We start from the raw sequence: 19302 nt of genomic DNA on the forward strand, positions 1-19302 counted from the left end.
ATACTCTGCCCCACGAGGCGAGTGTCTTGGAATATATTGATTTTGTTTTTTCTCAGGGTGACAAAAGAAATCAGTTCATGTGTTATGGCAGGCAACTTGTTCCCAGCAAAGTCATGCATGGCAAATATTTCTAATTATAACTGTGGAATGTGTCCATTATGCATTCAGCCAAGCCTTCAGTGTGCTGGTGGCATAACGACATTCCACACAACTCCCTGAAGAACGGATCTTCCTGACAAACGTGCAGTACAACTTGAAGCAGGTTATCATTATATATAAAGGGCACTCAGACTAGTCGATCCTAACCAGATTTTGGCAAACTTTGATTCAGAAGGGTTCCAGCTGACTATCAGCAAAAAAAAGCCGAAATGAGATCAATGAAGAAAACAGAGTTCTCTAGTAGCAGTGGAGGCAGCTCCCAGATTAGAAGAATCGATTTAGGAGGTGCTGTGAACACAGTCACATCCATCAGAAAGAGTACTACTGAGCAGTTTGTTTCTCCATCTTACAGAAGCACCTCCACTACTTTCAAGCAGGAGCTGGATCCTGTCTTGCAGGCGACTCGACGAGATGAGAAAAATCAGATCCAGTTGCTCAATGACAAGTTTGCAAGCTTCATTAGCAAGGTAACTGAATAAAATAACTTCTGTCAGTGCTGCATAGAAGATGTTTTGGATTTATTCTCCGCATTAGAATAAAGATTGAGGGGAAGTTTCTGTCATTTTGTTTACTTGTTTTGAATTTGATAAATGTACAGAACGGCCTTCTGCTTGTTGCTTTTAGTTTGGATGCTGCATGTTCTCTTTACCCTCCCTGTACTTTTGAACTCTTCCAGGTCCGTAACCTTGAGCAAGAAAATAAAATGTTGGAGACCAAATGGTCCCTCTTGCAACGTCAGGGAGATTACAGTTCCAACAATGAGGACCTTTACAAAGCATATGTCAATGCCCTCACCCGACAGCTGGAAAGTTTTAAACAGGACAAGATACGCTTGGATAGCGAACTGCAGCAAATGCACGGCACAGTGAATGGGCTCAAGGTCCAGTATGTATCAAATCAACTTCTGTTCTTTTAAGTTCTTATTAAAAAGCTGATGTAAGCATCGGCATCAAAGAAGTTTTCAGAAGTTCATGATCGGGCCCATTATGTCACACAGTCTCTTTCTCTATCTCCCTCTCCTCAATGCCTTTTTTCCCACTCCCCCAGTAACTTGTTTTTCCAAGACCAGTGGTTGGTGAGGCCAACTGCACGGACTCACCCGGTCTGTAAAGGCAAAGGAATGGGCTTGGGAACTCTCAAAGCCACTCTCTGAGAGGCACAGCTCAATTGCTTCAATAGAGTCTGCTCCTGCTGAACTGAAGGTATAACTTGATGTTTGCATCGAGTTAAAGGGATATTGGTTTAACTAGTTTTGTTGAGCGGGGTGTGGGAGCACTGTTCTAATTTAGGGTTTCAACTATAAGTCTGACAGAGTACCTGCACTTCCACTTTAAAAATACCAAAAATAATTTTAAATTTCAGCTTGCTCCACTTCGTCAAGCAATTGTTCCAGTTAAGGAAAAGAATTGGTCAATATAAAATTTGAACTTTTCTTCTGTACTAAATATTTATTGGACAGACAACTCCACTGTTTAACAAACTAAACTTGAGAAGCAGCAAAATTGCTTAATGCTGCAACAAAGAAACTTTCAACATGCACACCTCTTTCTCTCATTGTTTCCCAGAAGAGAATGAATTAACTATATGTTGTGATTTTTGCCCTGCCTTGTTAGTTTAAACACTAGGCTAAGTGCCTTCGATGTTTCTTAACTGTGGGGAATATTTGTTTTTATGCAGTCAAATTTAAATAAAAACTGGACCTGTGGTGGGTCAGAAACATTGAAACATTCCCAAGGGAACTGTTGTACAAGGTTGTATAACAACTATAAAAACAAGCTCAACTACTTTAGTTTCCTCCCTGCTTAGTACACGCAGGAGTGACAAACATTGTAACTATTTACTGGTTTAAAGCTAAACCTTTCAACTGCTTCCAATTCCAGGAATTTCTTGATGTTGAGGTGCCATGCTGAGGGAGTCCTACATTGTTAGAGGTGCTGATTTAAGACATTAAACCAAATACCCATTTACCCTCTAAGATGGATTAATAGATCTCAAAATACCATTCATGCTCAGTAGGAAGCATCATTTAAAACTATAAATAACAAGAAAAGGTAAATATGGAATATTAATTTATTTAAAATTGGGTGAATAGGACAACAGAGCATGATTTCAAGATGATAAAGATAAGTTTAGAACCAACAACAGAAAATTCTGTTCACAAAGTGGTCAGTATATGAATGTAACTCCAGGGGCTATAATTTCATGATGCAATGACAAATGCTGTAATCAGAGCCAGTGTGCTGAAAGCACAAGATATGACTAATTATTGGGGGATAAAACACTGATTTATCCTGTCTGTGGAGATCCATTTTCCTACATTTTCTGAAGAAAGCATCCCCACCATTGTATGGTGGCACAGAATGTCTATTCACCCAAGAGCTGTAGCTGTTAGACATTGAAACAAAGGAAGATTTGGAGCACAGAAGGAGACCAATCAGCATAAGTCTGTACATTCCAGTATTGATGCCACTGTGTGGAGACTGAGCACCTCCCATACTGTCTGACCAAATGAGTTGCCAGCAGTTCACCATCTCCTACTCTAAATCATTCTTTACCAAACCAAAATCCATTCTTTGAGACAAAACAGAGTAGCTTCTTCCTTCCCTAAGTCTTCCGTCCTCATCCAATTGCAAGATTTTAAAAACCAAGGTTCTTATCATCTGACGACTGCATCCTTAAATGTCTTTGCTTCTGTCTTACAATGGTCAAACTTGCTGGTTTTCTGACACGAGTGATTAAAGAATTATGTCTTCAGTCTGGATATAGTCATGTTATGTGTAATATTCACACATTTTAAGATAATTAATGTTACTTTTTCTAAAAAGATATGAAGACGAACTGAATAATCGTGCAGGAATGGAAAATGATTTTGTTACCTTGAAGAAGGTATGTTTCAATGGCATTTTGTTATTGAATAATTGTCCCATACACTGCCATAGTAGCATTAAATATAAATTGTTTGTTCTTATTTAGAGCGTTGATGATTCATACCTGACAAAACATCAACTTGGTGATAAACTGGATGGGCTTGTTAGCGAACTTGACTTCCTGAGACAGGTCTATGATGAGGTAAAATTATATTAGAATATTTTGCTTGTACAATGTAACAGAACGGTGTTAAACTGTAGACAGAAACTATGTGGGCCTTCTGAAGATAGGTATTCCCTCCCCGTTAATACATTAAAAATGTTCTTTTTCAAAAACTTTTCAACTTTTCTTTCTTTTTTAGCAGCTGAACGGTCCAGGGTTTGAGATAAAATTTCAAACATAGTAATTTGATTAAATCTTTCCTGTGAAATTATTTCTTGTGGATTTGAATACCTTGATTAATGGCTTTTACTTTGAGGCCTCAGCCTCTTTCAGAAACTTGGGCTGAGATATTTTCCCTAGAAACATCATATTTATGCCTGAAGTTTGTATTTTACCACAGAATGAAATGCAAAGTAGAATAGATTGATTTTTCAGTGCAACTGTCGAAAGCATTTTTTAGCCGAGGTATTTATGACATTATTTTACAAAACAATTTGAAAACCAACTGAGAGATGATTCTTAGAATTTTTTTTAAAAGGTTAAGTTTCACAGGAAAACTATCACCCTACCTTTTGTTCTACCTCGGAGAGATGACAGAGAAAGAGGGACAGAGGAAGGCAGGGAGGGTTATTTGAATTTTACTTTCTTTTTACTGAAAATCTGAAAATGGATTGTTTATAAAAAGATTTAATTATCCAGCTACAGTTGATGCAATCATTTCTTTGGTCCCTTTAAAAAAAATTAAAAACATAACTTCTTTGTCTCAGGCAAATATCCTAACTGTTTCTTTCCTAATTATTTTACTGAGGCTGTGAATAGTTCCTAACATTGCACCCCCTACCTTCCTCCAACACAGTGTTTGCCTCCATGAAATGACTCTGGAATTGGGAGCGGAGACCTGGTGTGGACTTTGGTTTGAGGTGATATCAGCTCAATTAAAAGATGAGCTTAAACCTGGGACAATATACTTAGACACATACTTGGTCTGATTAGAGTACTCTATTTTAGGTTGGTTCTTGCATTTGATTTCTTCATTCCTAATCAATGTATTTCCTTTCAACAATAAATAAGGAACTCCATGAGCTGCAAGCACAAGTTAAGGATATTGCTGTCACTGTTGAAGTTGATAATACCCGTGATCTGGACCTCCAAGAGCTTGTCACTAACATGAAGGAACAGTATGATATTTTGGCAATCAAGAATCGTGATGAAACTCAGGCTGTATACAAAGGCAAGGTAAAGAAGAATTGAGGAAAAATCTTGACCTTTCTCCTCTGGCACCTGAGTTCAACGCTCCTCAGGCTGTTAGAAGAAAGTCACCTCTGTGGGTTATTAGGGCATTTGGTAAAAAAATTGGCACTTGCATTCAAAGAGTGAACAGTTGTTGTAGGAAGTGGGTAAGTGCCAAATCGATCCAATTGGCACACTGTTCTTCTGAGTTTGAGGCTGATGGGCATGATGGGTGTTTACTCTCCGTTTTACTACGCAACCCATAACCCTAAATTGTACTAGACCACGGTAGTGCCGATAATCTGATGGCAAGTACTTGACACACTGGGACTGGGTCCCTGAAAATTTGGATTATGTGCCCTTGAATGTTTAAAGTTTCAATGTGCTCAAGGTACCCAAAGCATCATGTTCAGATGCTGAGCAGAAAGTATTGCTTCTATTAGATGAGACACTCACTCTATGCGAAAAGCTGGAGTATCTGATCTAAACTGTGGTCCATTTGGGTGAGTTGTAGAAGAGGAGGCCAAGTGAAAAAAATACTCACAAACATTATCTGCCTGTTACTCTCCTTGGAAGCTGTATCACAGCATTCAAGCATCACTATCCATGTTCCTCTCGTCCTCAATGCTAGAAAGTATCTTGGCACACAGTTGGGCAATCACTTGCTGGTGGTTTCTGACAAACTGGCCCTCCCACTCTCAGCAATGGGAGAATTATGGAAATTAATTGGTTTTAGGCTTTCGGGTGAGATTAGCTGATTTGTGCTTTGGCAAATGCAACACCTATATCAGCAATGAGGCAAATCTCCAACTCACCCTCATGAAATTAGTTCTAGTAAGTTTAACTTTATCTCCTCAAAAAAATCCTTTAGACTGAATCTTATAGAGGCCTGAAAGACTTGGGCTATCGTGAGAAATGCAGTAGCATCACCCAAGAAGTCCAGTGTTGCCTACTTGACGTCATGAATAACTTGCTGCATCTTTTAAGCAAGTTCCAGGCTTCACGTTCCTTATTAAGGGGGAGTATTTCTTGTTATTGACTTTATTAATTGTATATATTGCCTCATTAATACGCAAGTTCCTATCTTGCCACTTGCCACGGGCAAACCAGATGCTGAGAATTCTCAACACGAAGGTCAAACCAGGTACCTGGTGACTTTGGCTCACTATTTGCTGCAAAAGACCTTAATGTAGGACACCAAGGACCAATACCTCAGGGCATACTGCATGGGCACCAGCCGCAAGCACCCTGCATCCATGGGCAGTGTCATCTGACACATGCCAGGGCACATCTCTGATTCACTTAGAGAGAAACAGCAACTATCATTGTAATGCTGTAGTAAGTGCACTTTATGCACAGGGACATACTCTCAGCTCATGAACTGGAGCAAGCTGCATCTCCGGGTTGCTTGCTTGCTCTCGGAGCACTCACTCACTCTGACCCTAGCTTGACGATCACAGCAACCCTGCTTGCTTTGCCTTTTTGCTATTCTCTCCTTCAACCAGAGATCCATGGTCCACCGTACTTCTTCCTTGATTTGCCATTTAGCACAGACTCAAAACCAAGAAGCTAGTCGTGGTTGACAGCAGTCCTTGATCAAATGAGATGGGCAGCAGCAAGTGCAGGAAGATTCGTGGGCAAGAGTGAGAGTGATAGAGCATGAGCCTGTGTGGGAAGTGGATACAGGAGCAGAGAGACAGTGAGCGTGAGGCATTGGAGAGAAGGTGGTGGCACTTACCCTGGTGGAGTAGGGAAGGTCACTGCCCTTCTTCCTACAGCGTTGGGTATTCCTTCAGATGCTGAGGCTGCATGACTACACTGACCCAGGTGGCAGCTTTGGACCATGCTGGCATAGTCTGGTGTTGTGGTCTCCACTGCTGGTCCTGGGGGAAGATCCTCTGCACCAACCTGTCCAGTACTGTCTTCAGATTCCTGCCCGCAAAGCGAGCCACCAGTTTTCCCCTGTCTGCCACATTCAAGGTAAATGTCAGGAACAGCACGTGGCAGCTCCAGACTCAGTGCTTATCTGGGTTCACAGTGGCCTTTTATAGGTGCTGGCCAGGGATGACAATCAATTCTAGAATATCCTGCTGGTGACAAGTTTTTCTGAGATCAACCATGCTAAGATGGAGTAACTATTGGAAGAGAAGGGGCAGAGTAGGTGGTTAATGAGGTGAGTTGGTAAGATACAGTGAAAGATATCACTAAACCTTGCAGTGAGAAGTCAGCCAAGAAACTGACACCTAGCCAATAAAGTATAATTCAGCCCAATGTATTTATTCACCATCCTGGGTCGTAGACATTGTGGCAGAATAAATAGCATTTGATGTCTTCCTTATTTATATATCCTCAACGTTGCAGAGAGATTGTTTCCCTTTGTGGAAGAGTCTATGATCAGAGGAGATAACCTCAGAATAAGGTGTCACACATTTAAGACAGAAATGAGGAGGATTTTCTTCTCTGAAGGTATTGAACCTGTGGCATTCTTTACCACAGAGGGCAGTCGAAGCTGGGCCATTGAGTCAATTCAAGGCTGAGATAGACAGATTTTTAATCAGTAGAGAAACCAAAAATTTTGAAGGAAAGGCAAAGAATTGGAGTTGAGAGTTACCATATCAGTGATTGTCTCATTGAATGCAGAGCAGACTTGCTGGGCTGAATGGCCTACTTCTGTTCCTCTGCGTTATGGTCTTCTGCACAAGGCCAACATCTAACGTCTATCCATAATTGCCCATGGAAAGATGGTGGGGAGCCACTTTCTTGAACAGTTCCATCTGGTGTAAGTAGACCCACAGTGATGTTAGGGAGGGGGTTCCAGAATTTCGACCCAGCAACAGTAAAGGAACAGCTGATATATATTCAAGTCAAGATGGTATGTGGCTTGGAAGGGAAATTGGTGTTGTTCCTCCATGTCTGCTGCCTTTCTAGGTAGAGAGTTCAGGTTTGGAAGGTGCTGTCTCATTTGGGTTTATTAGAGGTAACAAAACTGATGGGCTGAACAATGTTTCTAATTTCCTATTACCTTCTCTTATGCTTTTGATGTTTCTTTCATTTCAGTTCAATCAACTGGCTCAGTCTGCTGGAAAATATGATGATGATATGCGCCTCATCAAAAATGAAATCATGGAATCAACCAGGAGAATCACAAAACTTAACTCTGAAATCGATGCTCTTAAGGGTCAGGTAATCATGTCCACACCAATTCATATTAACATTTGTTGCTCCTTTTCCAATTGTTTTCCTTCAACTTCCAGAAGGCCTTATCACCTTTCCGATGGCACAGCCTGCAACCACTCTCTAGTACCTTGGCCAATTATCTGTTATCTTCACTGATTGCACTGGAAACTTATTCAACTAAAGAGTGTTGCCAAAGCCAATTCTGTCCACACATGCACTTTTCCAATGCCAGTCATTATGTCAGGAGTGGAATCCCATCTGCTTCTCTCCCTCTCTATCATAGTAAATTTGGGGCAGTTGCTGGAGTCTGAGAAGTGAATCTGACTAATTTTGCCTCACCTCCCTGATAGTAATTTGGAGTGAATTTCTGTGGGGGTTTGAGGAGACCTGAAGTTCTAACTGTCCCATGAAAGTCTGGTACAGATAACAAAGCAAATGGGGCCAAAGAAGTAGCAGCACCCAACTTATTTCCCACTGCTCGTTCCTCTTCTGCCTTATAATACCAAAGGACAGTGTGAGGGTACAATGGAAATGGTGTACAGAGGGCTGTCAGAGCAAAAGATTGCATCTCCACTGTTGGAAACCCCCAATACTTTTATGCCCTCAACTTTGTTTGGCCTCTTCTGCTGCCCCTCTTCAACAAAACAATTGCTTTGTGGTGATACAATTTTGCTCTGTCTCTCTCTCCACCTCATCCCCAATCCGTTCACGAATGGGCACCAGGATGCTGGAGTGCATCAAAAGCAAAATAACACAGAATCCAGAAATCTGAAATATAAACAGAAAATGCCGGAAACATACTGCAGAGGGTCAAACAGCACACTGGAGAGAGACAGAGAAAAAAAGAGTTAACAAAGTGATATTTTGTCTTAACTGGAAAATGTTAGGCTATGTGGACATTACAACAATGTTAATTAAACTTCCATGCTTAGTGTTCAGGATAATTGGATAGCAGCATGCTGAGCACAGCTGCCAGTGGCGTGAGAGTGGAGAGGTTTCCTTGGCTGTTAATGGCACCACACATGCACATATGGGTGGAGTCAATGCCAGCTTCTGGTTCCAAGTGCATCTTGACAATGTCAGCAGTGCTGACTTTCTCTGCCACTTGCAAGAGATGATCGCATTTTAAATTTGGATATAGGAATTTAAAATCTGATACAATGTGGCAGAGCTCTTGGAAAGCAGCGGTTTAATTGGACAGAGTCAGCATGGATTTACAAAAGGGAAATCATGCTTGACGAATCTACTGGAATTCTTCAAGGATGTAACTAATAGAGTTGATGAGAAGGAGCCAATAGATGTGATTTATTTGGAATTTCAGAAGGGCTTCTGACAAAGTGCCACATAGGAGATTACATATAAAATTAAAAAGCATAGGATTGAGTGTGCTGTATTGAGATGCAGAGGAAACTGGTTGGCAAACAGGAAACTAAGAACAGGAATAAGCAGTTCTTTTTCTAAGTGGCAGGCAGTGAGTAGTACACAGCAGAAATCAGTGCTCAAATCCCAGCTATTCACAATACATATTAATGATTTAAATGTAACGTTTCCAAATTTGCAGATGACACAAAGCTGTATGGGAGGGTCAGCTGTGATGAGGATGCAGAGAAGCTGCAGTGCAATTTGGACATGCTGAGTGAGAGGGCAAATGCATGGTACATGCAGGAGAATGTGAGGTTATCCATTTTGGTAGCAAAAACAGGATGGTAGATTATTGTCTGAATCATACAATCTTAGAATTTTAACATAGACAGAAGCCATTCGAATCATCATGTCTGTACCATTGTATGATTTCAATAAGGAGTTGAATGTCGTAGTTGAGGTTAAAGGGATCAAAGGCCATGAGAGAAAAGCAGGAACAGGCTACCTAGTTGGATATTTCGCCAAGATTGTAATGAATGTTGAAGCAGGCTTGAAGGGCCAAATGTCCTACTCCTCTTATTTTCTATTTATATATTTCTACTCCAAAAATAAGAAACAAGGTTTGACCTGCATGCTGACACCAGAAGTGACCATGGATATTACAAGATTAATTCTGTTGTTCAAGATCAAAAAGTTGGCAAAGTTATCATTGTGTTAATACTGCATCATGGTCCATCATCACAGGCTCATCAGGGCAACTTAATTGTTCATTGTTATGTGAGCCTGACCATACACCCCACTCTTGCTCATTATGTGGCCAGTGACAATGATTACATATGTCACTGGTTCAGAACAGATGTGCTGGCAAATTCAATGCCAACTTATATAAAGACTTTCAGTTCAACTACCCGCAGTTCTCATAATTCCCATGACTGGTCACCAGTACCTTTCTGGACGCACATAAGCAGGCACATCGTATGTACTGAAGGCTTTTCCATATAGAAACATATGAAATTATGAAGGAAATAGATAAGATAGAGGTAGAGAGGATGTTTCCACTGGTGGGTGAAACTGGGACAAGAGGAAATAGCCTCAAAATTAGGGGGAGTAGATATAGAACTGAATTGAAAAGGAACTTCTTCACCCAGAGGGTTGTGAATCTATAGAATTCTCTGCCCAGTGAAGTGGTTGAGGTTTCCTCAGTAAATGTTTTTAGAGCTAATGTAATTTTTTGAACAGGAAAGGAATTAAAGGTTTTGGTGAGAGTACAGGTAAGTGGAGCTGAGGCCACAAAAAGACGAGCCATGATCTTATTGAGTGGTGGAGCGGGCTCAAAGGGCCTGATGGTCTACTCCTGCTCCTTGTTCTTATGTTCTTATAAGTTCAGATCATGGAGCCCATTACAGCTGAACTTAATTTTTACATGACACTTAGTGTTAAGAATTATTTCTGATTGCTATTTTTTATTTTTTAAAAGCATTTGTAAAGATTTAACTGTTTGAGTTCTCAAAAATATAGACTCAAGGGAATCTGTTGAATTCCTTGACAAGTCATGACCAGGTCTTTAAACAGCTGATTTACTCACTGGCTAGGGTCACTGCATAGAATAAAAACCGTGCTGACTTTTCAGAGGGATCACTGCCCAGTTGATATCAAGTAAGTCAGCACCCAGACCAGAAATTGGATTTTGAATTGCCTCAGTATTATAATATAGTCCATTCATCCATTCCACATTTAGCAGCGTTGAGGTTGGGGGGAGGTGTGGTTATTTTTTAAGTAGTAAAAGATTCTTAAGATACAATATGATTCACTTCTGGATATTTCTGTATAGAATTAAACAGTTTAAGAGCAGCTATTGAAAATGTCATTTTCTTTGCTAACATTTCACTTTTTAAATAAACACACATTTAGCGCCCTGGGTTGGATGCAGCAATTACTGAAGCAGAGGAACGTGGAGAAATAAATGTGAGAAAAATAAGGGCAGAGATTACTGAACGAGAGAATGAGATATACCAAGCCAAGCAGGCTGTAGCTCGGAAATTACGGGATTATCAAGAGCTACTGAACATCAAGATTGCCCTAGATTTTGAAATTGCCACCTACAGGAAAATGCTGGAGGGAGAGGAGATCAGGTACAGAACGTTTTTGGATAACAATATTTTTATTTGGTCATGGGACGTGAGCTTGCTGATGGGGCAATCCTAATGAAGATTGTCTAAAAACATGTTTCACCCTAAGAAAACTTTGTATAAGCAAATTGTAAATGTGTTTATAAAGTACGTGCTTATTGTTTAGTTGCAAATGACATGCTATTAAATGCATTCTTATCAGTGTTTTAAATCTATCTTATTTCTTCAAGCAATCATTATTAAATATTTCATATGATTTCATGTTTAGCAGGCAAATTCAGATCTCCAAAAAAAGGTGTGACTAGTGTACATTCCAAAACTACCTAATGTATCCCTCAACTTTTTCTTTTGGATTTTTTTTAATCCAAGTTATATGAATTTTAGACATTACGTAAAATGAAACTTTGCTGAGTGTAGAGCTATTCGAGGATGCAGACTCAGAGGATAGCAACACTGATACTACTTCAGGCTCAACCTAAATAGCTTGCTTGAGTTGCATCACATCCAGCACAAAAGGAGCAAAGGCCTTTGAAGGTAAGGGGATGCAGAATATTGATGTCACTCTGAAATAGTACACAGGGTCTGACCAGCCAAGACAGCTCATTTAGTAAGATTCCTTATGTTATTGTGAGTCACTGAGATAAGAGGCTGATTGCAGGCAAAAATTAGTTTAGGTCATAGTCTCACCTGCCTTACATATCTAATTTTGACCTAAAAGACTATGGACGCTCAATCCCTAAGTATAATTCAAGACAGAGAGTAATAGATTTTTGGGCACTAAGACAATAAAAGGATGTAGGGAGAGGGTGGGAAAGGGGAGATGAGCTAGATCAGCCATTACCATACTGAATAGCAGAGCAGGCCTGAGGACCCTGCTCCTATACTTATGTTCTTGCAATCTTGTAGTCTCTACCAGTGGATTAGGGGCAAAAGAATGGTTAAATTGGCAGATTTTAAAAAAGCTGAAAATGTGTTGCTGGAAAAGCGCAGCAGGTCAGGCAGCATCCAAGGAGCAGGAGAATCGATGTTTCGGGCATGAGCCCTTCTTCAGGAATGAGGAAAGTGTGCCCAGCAGGCTAAGATAAAAGGTAGGGAGGAGGGACTTGGGGGAGGAGTGTTGGAAATGCGATAGGTGGAAGGAGTGAAGGTTTGTAGCTCAGGTTGAGGTTTAGGGTGTAGGTTTGCTCGCTGAGCTGTAGGTTTGATATCCAGACGTTTCATTACCTGGCTAGGTAACATCATCAGTGGCGACCTCCAAGTGAAGCGAAGCTGTTATCTCCTGTTTTCTATTTATATCTTTCTCCTGGATGGGGTTCCTGGGGTTTGTGGTGATGTCATTTCCTGTTCGTTTTCTGAGGGGTTGATAGATGGCATCTAGATCTATGTGCTTGTTTATGGCATTGTGGTTGGAGTGCCATAAAAAACATCTGGATTTAGTATATAAATAGGAAGGGTTCAGAGGGATATGGGGAAGTGTTGGCAAAATTGACAAGATTAGGTTAGGGAATCAGGTCGACATGGACAAGTTGAACCAGAGGGTCCGTTTCCGTGCAGTACATCTCTATGAATCTATGTCTATATAATGAAGGGCATCAAGTGAAACACCTTCATAACCGCCCTGTCTATATATGAAGAAAACTTCAAAGAATTATGCATGAAACCCTAGGTTGCTCCGTTCTACAACACTACTAATGGCTCAACATTTAATTATATATGTGTTTTTTTTAAGAGAAAGTGAGGACTGCAGATGATGGAGAACAGAGCTGAAAATGTCCCCCCACCTTGTCTCAGTCCCAACCCTCGGACTCAGCACCACCTTCCTAACCTGCAGTCTTCTTCCTGACTTCTCTGCCCCCATCCCCACTCCGGCCTATCACCCTAATCTTATCACCCTCACCTTAACCTTCTTCCACCTATCGCATTTCCAACGCCCCTCCCCCAAGTCCCTCCTCCCTACCTTTTATCTTAGTCTGCTTGGCACACTTTCCTCATTCCTGAAGAAGGGCTCATACCCGAAACGTCAATTCCCCTGCTCCTTGGATGCTGCCTGACCTGCTGCGCTTTTCCAGCAACATATTTTCAGCTCTGATCTCCAGCATCTGCAGCCCTCACTTTCTCCTCGAAGATTAAAAAAAAACAGTCAAACTCCACACAAGTCACTTAAACTTCATTAGTTGAGGTAATGATACAAACATCCTGTTTAAAGAGGGGTGTGAAATATTGGATAAAATAGGCATAATGAGAAGGGAAGTACTGGAGGACCTGACCTCCTTGAAGATGGATGAATCAGCAGAGCCAGATGAATTATATCCTCCGCTGTTAGATGAAACCAGAGCAGAAATAGCGGATCCTCTGAGGATCACTTTCCAATCCTGACTGGATGCAGTTTAGGTGGCTGAGGGTTGGAGGGGTGAATGTTATACTATTTTTCAGAAATGGTACGAGGGATAGACCAACTAATTATAGGCCAGTCAGTCTGACCTGAGTGGTGAGCAAATTACTGGAACCAATATTGAAAGATAGCATTAACTGCTACTTGGAAAGACAAAGATTGATCAAGTATAGTCAGCATGAATTTGTTATGGGAAGGTATGGCTTCCTAACTTTAATTTTTTGAGGAAGTAGCATGGGGTGGTGTAGAAGGTTCGGCATGGAATACAGGGAATGTGATGAGTTGGATCCAAATTGGCTTAGTGACAGGAAACAAAGTGTATTGGGCAGTAAATATTTTTGCAAATGGAAAGCAGTTTCCAGCAGTGTCCCACAGGGTTCAATATTAGTTCTCACGCTGTTTGTCTTATATATTGATGTTTTAAACTTAATTCTGACAGGCATGAGTGGGACATTTGCAGACAGTGCAAATATTGGTCAGGTAATTGATAGTGATGAAGATGGCTTTCAACTGAAGCAATATATTAATGGCTTGGTTGAATGGGAGCATATTGAATTCATCCTGAAGAAGTATGAAGTAATATATTTGGGGAGGGAAAAGCAAAACAATAATCACTAAACGAGATGGTATTGAGAGGGGTAGAGGAAGTGCGAGATTTTGGAGAGTGCATGCCCACATTTCTGAAGGTGGCAGGGTAGGTGGATAAGGTGGTAAGGAAGACATATGGGATGCCTTCTTTCATTGGATGAGGTATTGAATACAAAAATAGGGGTGTAATGCTGGTACTATATGAGACACTGGTTGGACCACTGCTGGAGTTTTGTGTACATTTCTGGACACCAGGTTATAGGAAGGACATCATTGTGCAAGAGGGGATTTACAAGAATGTTGCCAGGACGTGAAAGTTGCGACTATGCGGGAACATTGGATAGGTGGGGGTCATTTTCCTCAGAACAGAGGAGGCTGATGGGTGGCTTTAATTGACATGTACAAAATAACAAGGGGCTTGGATAGAGTGGGCAAGGAAGACCTGTTTTCCCCTAGTGGAGAGATCAATGACTAGGGTCACTGATTTAAGATGATTGGTAAGACATTAGAGGCAGCATGAGGAAAAACCTATTCACCCAGAGGGTAATGAGTGACTGGAATTAGCTGCTCAGTTAATTGAGGTGGAAGCTCTCAACTCATTTTACACAAACCTGGATATTCCCCTGAAGCTCTAGAATCTGCAAAGGTACAGAACAGCTGCTCGTCCGTGGGATTAGAACAGGCAGCTACTTTATTCAGCTGACACAGAGACAATATGCTGAACAGCTTTTTTCTGTGCTGTAACATTTCTTTACCTTGTGTATCTGTGCAAGCAGGATATTTTCAGATCATTATCTTTTACACAAACAATGCCATATCATTGAATCACTTTGCAAGACAGAAATATATTTGAGTGCATGTTTGAGAAATTTAACAGCAGTCAGGAGAATTTTATCGAACAAAAATATTGTTTGATTACATGGTTCCATTCAACATGTTGGATTTTTTTTTGCCTCTATTTATTTATTTACTTATTTATGTGATTAAACATTAATTTGCAGGATTGGTCAGCAGCAGAAGGCAATTGTTCATATTAACACCCCACCAGTATCTGGTAAGTTGTTCTACCACATGCTAGAATTCAGCTCACTTAGCTCTTTGATTAAATTATGTCAAGGCTGGCATAGTACTGAGCCAAGCAGTTCAAAGGCTAACGAACTATTCCGTATTTTAAGGATTGTCGCACATTTCAATTATGAGACCTGGGAGGATTCAGGGGATGGGAAGGGATTGGGAAATGCTTGTGACCAGAAGAGAGGGGCCTGATGGGGGGTTCTGGGTTCTGTGATAGTGGGCTGGAAGGGGTCTTAGGTGACCATAACATCAAAGGCACAAGGAGATGCCTGGCTCAGTTTCCCACAGACAATCCTAGAATAAGGGACACAAAGGTATCCCCTGAGAACTATGGAATACTGTCTAGTGAGAGAGTCTGTGTGTGCAGAGGGAAAATCAAAGGATGGAAAAAATTTTGATTGTTCTGAGTGTCACTTGATGACTGGCTATGGGATAGGGAGGGTTGGCATTGCCAAGAGTCTGTGAATAGCTCGCATTTTTCAGCATCAAGTGTCAGAACAGGTAAATAAAGTAAAAGGCATTCATGTATAATAGACAAAACAAAAACAGTGCCTTCATAACAGTGACACAGCAATATTTATTTTTCTGCCGAGAGAGATTTCTGCATGTACAATCCTTTTTTTGTTTTATTTCCGCTTGACCATGCAGGTGCTACTTTGGCATATTCCAGAAGTTATTCTACTGAACACCAGGATTCCTTCATGAATGCAGGCAGTGCTCAAGATGCCTTTGGAGGCTCGAGTGTTAAGAAAGCTGTGATGGTCAAGACTGTTCAGTCAAGTAGCAGAAATGTGGTCTAAAAGAAGTCTGACAAAAACTGAAGGAAGAAAAGAAGCCTGATGGTTCTCTGCCTTATTATCTCTCAAGTTCATATCTATTTTGCATCAAATGGGCAGCAAGAAGTTTTTTTTATTATATCAGTCAGGCCAACTCATTCTCTCTCTCTCTCTCTCTCTCTCTGTGTTAATTACTGTGAGCTACGTCTATGCTCAGAGCCTTTATGTATTCAATTCTGAGTGAACAATTGAAGCCCTCTGTAAATTCATTCTCCAGCGTCATGATGTATGTATGTCATCAAAGTAATAATAGTCATGCTATAGGTCAGGAAGAAGCATGTATCAGAAAAATACTGTGTTTCAAAATAAGTGAGCATGTAGTTCTCGACACAAGACATCAAGAATAGAGTGTCTCCAGTTAACTCCCAGCATTAAAAGAAAAATGAAAGACATGATTTAAAGCATTGACTTCACCACCATATGCATGTGAATCGTTATTGAAGGGAAACTCTTGTGTCAGTCGTATTCATTCTTGCCAGCTGATGATGGGTTATGGGTAATGCTGTGGCTTTGTATTGTGATGTTTACCACTGCATAAAGTTGCAGCTTTGATTTGCAGTGAAGCAACATGGAGAGGTAAAATATGCTCTCCATACTTTGTCTATTGCTACGACTATACTTCCGATATTGCATTCTATTTTTGACATCATTGTTAAACTCAATAAATAGCTTCACCCCAATTATGACTCTGCCATTCACTGAATCACAACTGCATGCAAGTAAGGGCAGGGTGGATCACACAGTGGGGTTAGGTTTATATCTAGGACTCACACTAAACATTGATTTCTTCCAAGAAACAAACCCTTCCAGTTAGAAAGTTAAAGAAATGAGTAGTTGTCACATTAGGGGAACACACTTCCTTGATCTCTGGGCAACCAAAAACTTGAATCTGGATGTAGGTTTGCTCGCTGAGCTGGAAGGTTAATTTTCTTCCAGCTCAGCGAGCAAACCTACATCCAGAACCTCAACCTGAGCTACAAATCTTCTCAAAACTCGCTAGAAACTTGAATGTAAACTTTGGAAGAAAATTGCACATTAGTTATTTATTGTTGTGAAAACATATCTGTTGATCTTGCTAGTCAATGTCCTGTGGCCTAGTTCACAATTAGTGGAAAACTGGCGCTTGGCCATCTAAATCTTGAACATTGCTGAGAAGAGAGATGTGTTGTTGAAGCGTCTTATCTTGTACTCATCAGAACAAACACATAGATGGTGTAAATCACCATGGTATAAATTGCTGTATTGTTTGAACATTGGTGTTCTTGTGATTATCCTGATGAGTGCAAATCAAAGAGCTTCAGTCTCTCTTTCAGCAAGATTCAACTTAGTGGGAAGAAATGATGACTTCCCTCCAAAGCCCACTGACATATCTAGGGTCAGGTTGGTGTCATCACATTTACAAGTTCTCCACATAAAAGGAATGGGCAAAGCTTTGGCACCATCAAGATGAAGACTGATGGCCCCATTCATCCCTTGATCTGCCTTCTTCCAAGACATTCTAGTTCATGATACTGGCCTGGATACTTTGGACCCACTTTTACCACATGAACCTGGGCACTAGGTTCTTTTCAGCACCCAGGTTGCTGGACAAAAGTGAGGCAGGAGCAATGAGGTGAAGATGCAGCTGCTAATACTAAAACTTACATCAACATAGTCATGTTAAAGGCAGATAGTGGCTCTGTCCACTTTGATTAGATAACTTACAGTCTGGAAACAGGCCCTTCGGCCCAATAACTCCACACCGACCCATTCCCCTACACCATGGGCAATTTAGCATGGCCAATTCACCTAACCTGCACATTTTTGTACTGTGGGAGGAAATCCACACAGACACGGGGAGAATGTGCAAACTCCACACAGTCAGTCGCCTGAGGTGGGAATTGAACTCAGGTCTCTGGTGCTATAAGGCAGCATTGCTAACCACTGTGCCACCATGCTGCCCACCAGTTGTGTCCAATTGAATGAGCTTCTCTAAGCAGAGACCCCCAACTTGTTTTTGGTTTTGAATCTTCTCTCTCTCAGAGGTGCCTTGGAGTGAGGACACAGGGTCCCTGAATGGATTACCAAGCATCCGCTTGCCAATCAGTCAGCACTTTCTTCTTCTACATTATAAATATTGGTTTTCATTTAAATTTCATAACTTGTAAATTGTTCTGATTAGTGCAAGGCAAAAGAACTTCAACAAAATGTGTCTTTTTGCAGCAACACTAACATTCTGTACTACCAAATGAATATTTGCGGGAAGAATATCCAATGGTGGTACACATGAAGTTTGTAATCGTTCCCATTATACAGAGTTGGATTAAAAAAGTAATAAATGTAGAAGATGTAGTCAGAATATTCCTATATACGGTATTGATTTTATGTTAGGGAATGATCTGTTAGTTTAAAATTAATGGTATCACTGAGGCAGAGGAAACAATCAGTTGAAGTAAAAGAAACTGTGATGCTCTGGAGGGAAATCCTGGATTGTTCCCCGATTGTATTGTGACTAAATATCAGCCTCGTAGAATGGCAGAGCAATATCAAACAGTCTACTCAGAAATTGCATCAGAACTAATATCTGAGTGTTATTATTTAAAAGACAAAGTGCTATTGACAGAATAGCAACCACCTTGACTATAATGCAAAGAAGGATAGGCAATAGCCCATCAGGTGTTATTACTGTTTTGAGAATCATAGCATTGTTGTATGAATGGGTCATAAAATTCCAATGGCAGGTCACTTAAGTATTAAGAAAATTCAACCTAAAATACTGAAACATTTTTATTGATTAGGATTACATAAAGATGTGGTGCAATTTTGCCAGGCATACTCTTCATGTCAGCAGTTGGGGTTTCACCAACCATCAATTCAACCTGCACCCTTACTTGCAATACCAGCTTTTGAAGAACTGTTTAGTAGTGTTTTAATAGATTGTGCAGGGGGAGTCAGCATCTTTCAAAAGTTATACATGTTTTAACAGGATTTCTTGTGGTACAAGTGGTGAGAAAGTTAGCCTAATTTTATACAAGATTTGGATTACCCAAATAAATACAATCAGTTGGGAGACATCCCTGAGTTTTCTACAGTTGCCTCACTTCAGAGTGTTTGCTACACACCCAGTAAAATTCATTTTCAAAGTTTGTGAGAAGACTTGTAGCTCGGGTGCTCGTTGTTTTGGTTCTGTTCGCCGAGCTGGGAATTTGTGTTGCAGACGTTTCGTCCCCTGTCTAGGTGACATCCTCAGTGCTTGGGAGCCTCCTGTGAAGCGCTTCTGTGATCTTTCCTCCAGCATTTGTAGTGGTTTGAATCTGCCGCTTCAGGTTGTCAGTTCCAGCTGTCC

At 40.7% G+C, this 19302-nt stretch overlaps 1 protein-coding gene across 1 annotated transcript; it reads left to right on the forward strand.

The window, feature by feature from the left end:
- The first annotated feature begins 252 nt into the window (after window positions 1-252).
- Window positions 253-16657, forward strand: LOC122543298 (keratin, type II cytoskeletal 8-like). The gene is made up of 9 exons (XM_043681805.1): window positions 253-626; window positions 836-1044; window positions 2985-3045; window positions 3133-3228; window positions 4261-4425; window positions 7477-7602; window positions 10870-11090; window positions 15069-15121; window positions 15790-16657. The coding sequence occupies exons 1-9, from the start codon at window positions 369-371 to the stop codon at window positions 15939-15941; spliced, it is 1341 nt and encodes a 446-aa protein (XP_043537740.1). The 5' UTR covers window positions 253-368; the 3' UTR covers window positions 15942-16657.
- The last annotated feature ends 2645 nt before the right edge of the window (window positions 16658-19302 follow it).

This window comes from Chiloscyllium plagiosum, chromosome 43, assembly GCF_004010195.1.
Source record: "Chiloscyllium plagiosum isolate BGI_BamShark_2017 chromosome 43, ASM401019v2, whole genome shotgun sequence".
NCBI classification, from domain to species: domain Eukaryota; kingdom Metazoa; phylum Chordata; class Chondrichthyes; order Orectolobiformes; family Hemiscylliidae; genus Chiloscyllium; species Chiloscyllium plagiosum.

Bases quoted from the DNA above. Each gene is read 5' to 3' on its own strand.
- LOC122543298 (XM_043681805.1), top strand. From the start codon at position 369: ATGAGATCAATGAAGAAAACAGAGTTCTCTAGTAGCAGTGGAGGCAGC. The intron at 4,426-7,476 runs GTAAAGAAGAAT...CTTTCATTTCAG, and splicing joins AGGCTGTATACAAAGGCAAG to TTCAATCAACTGGCTCAGTC. The intron at 15,122-15,789 runs GTAAGTTGTTCT...TTGACCATGCAG, and splicing joins TAACACCCCACCAGTATCTG to GTGCTACTTTGGCATATTCC.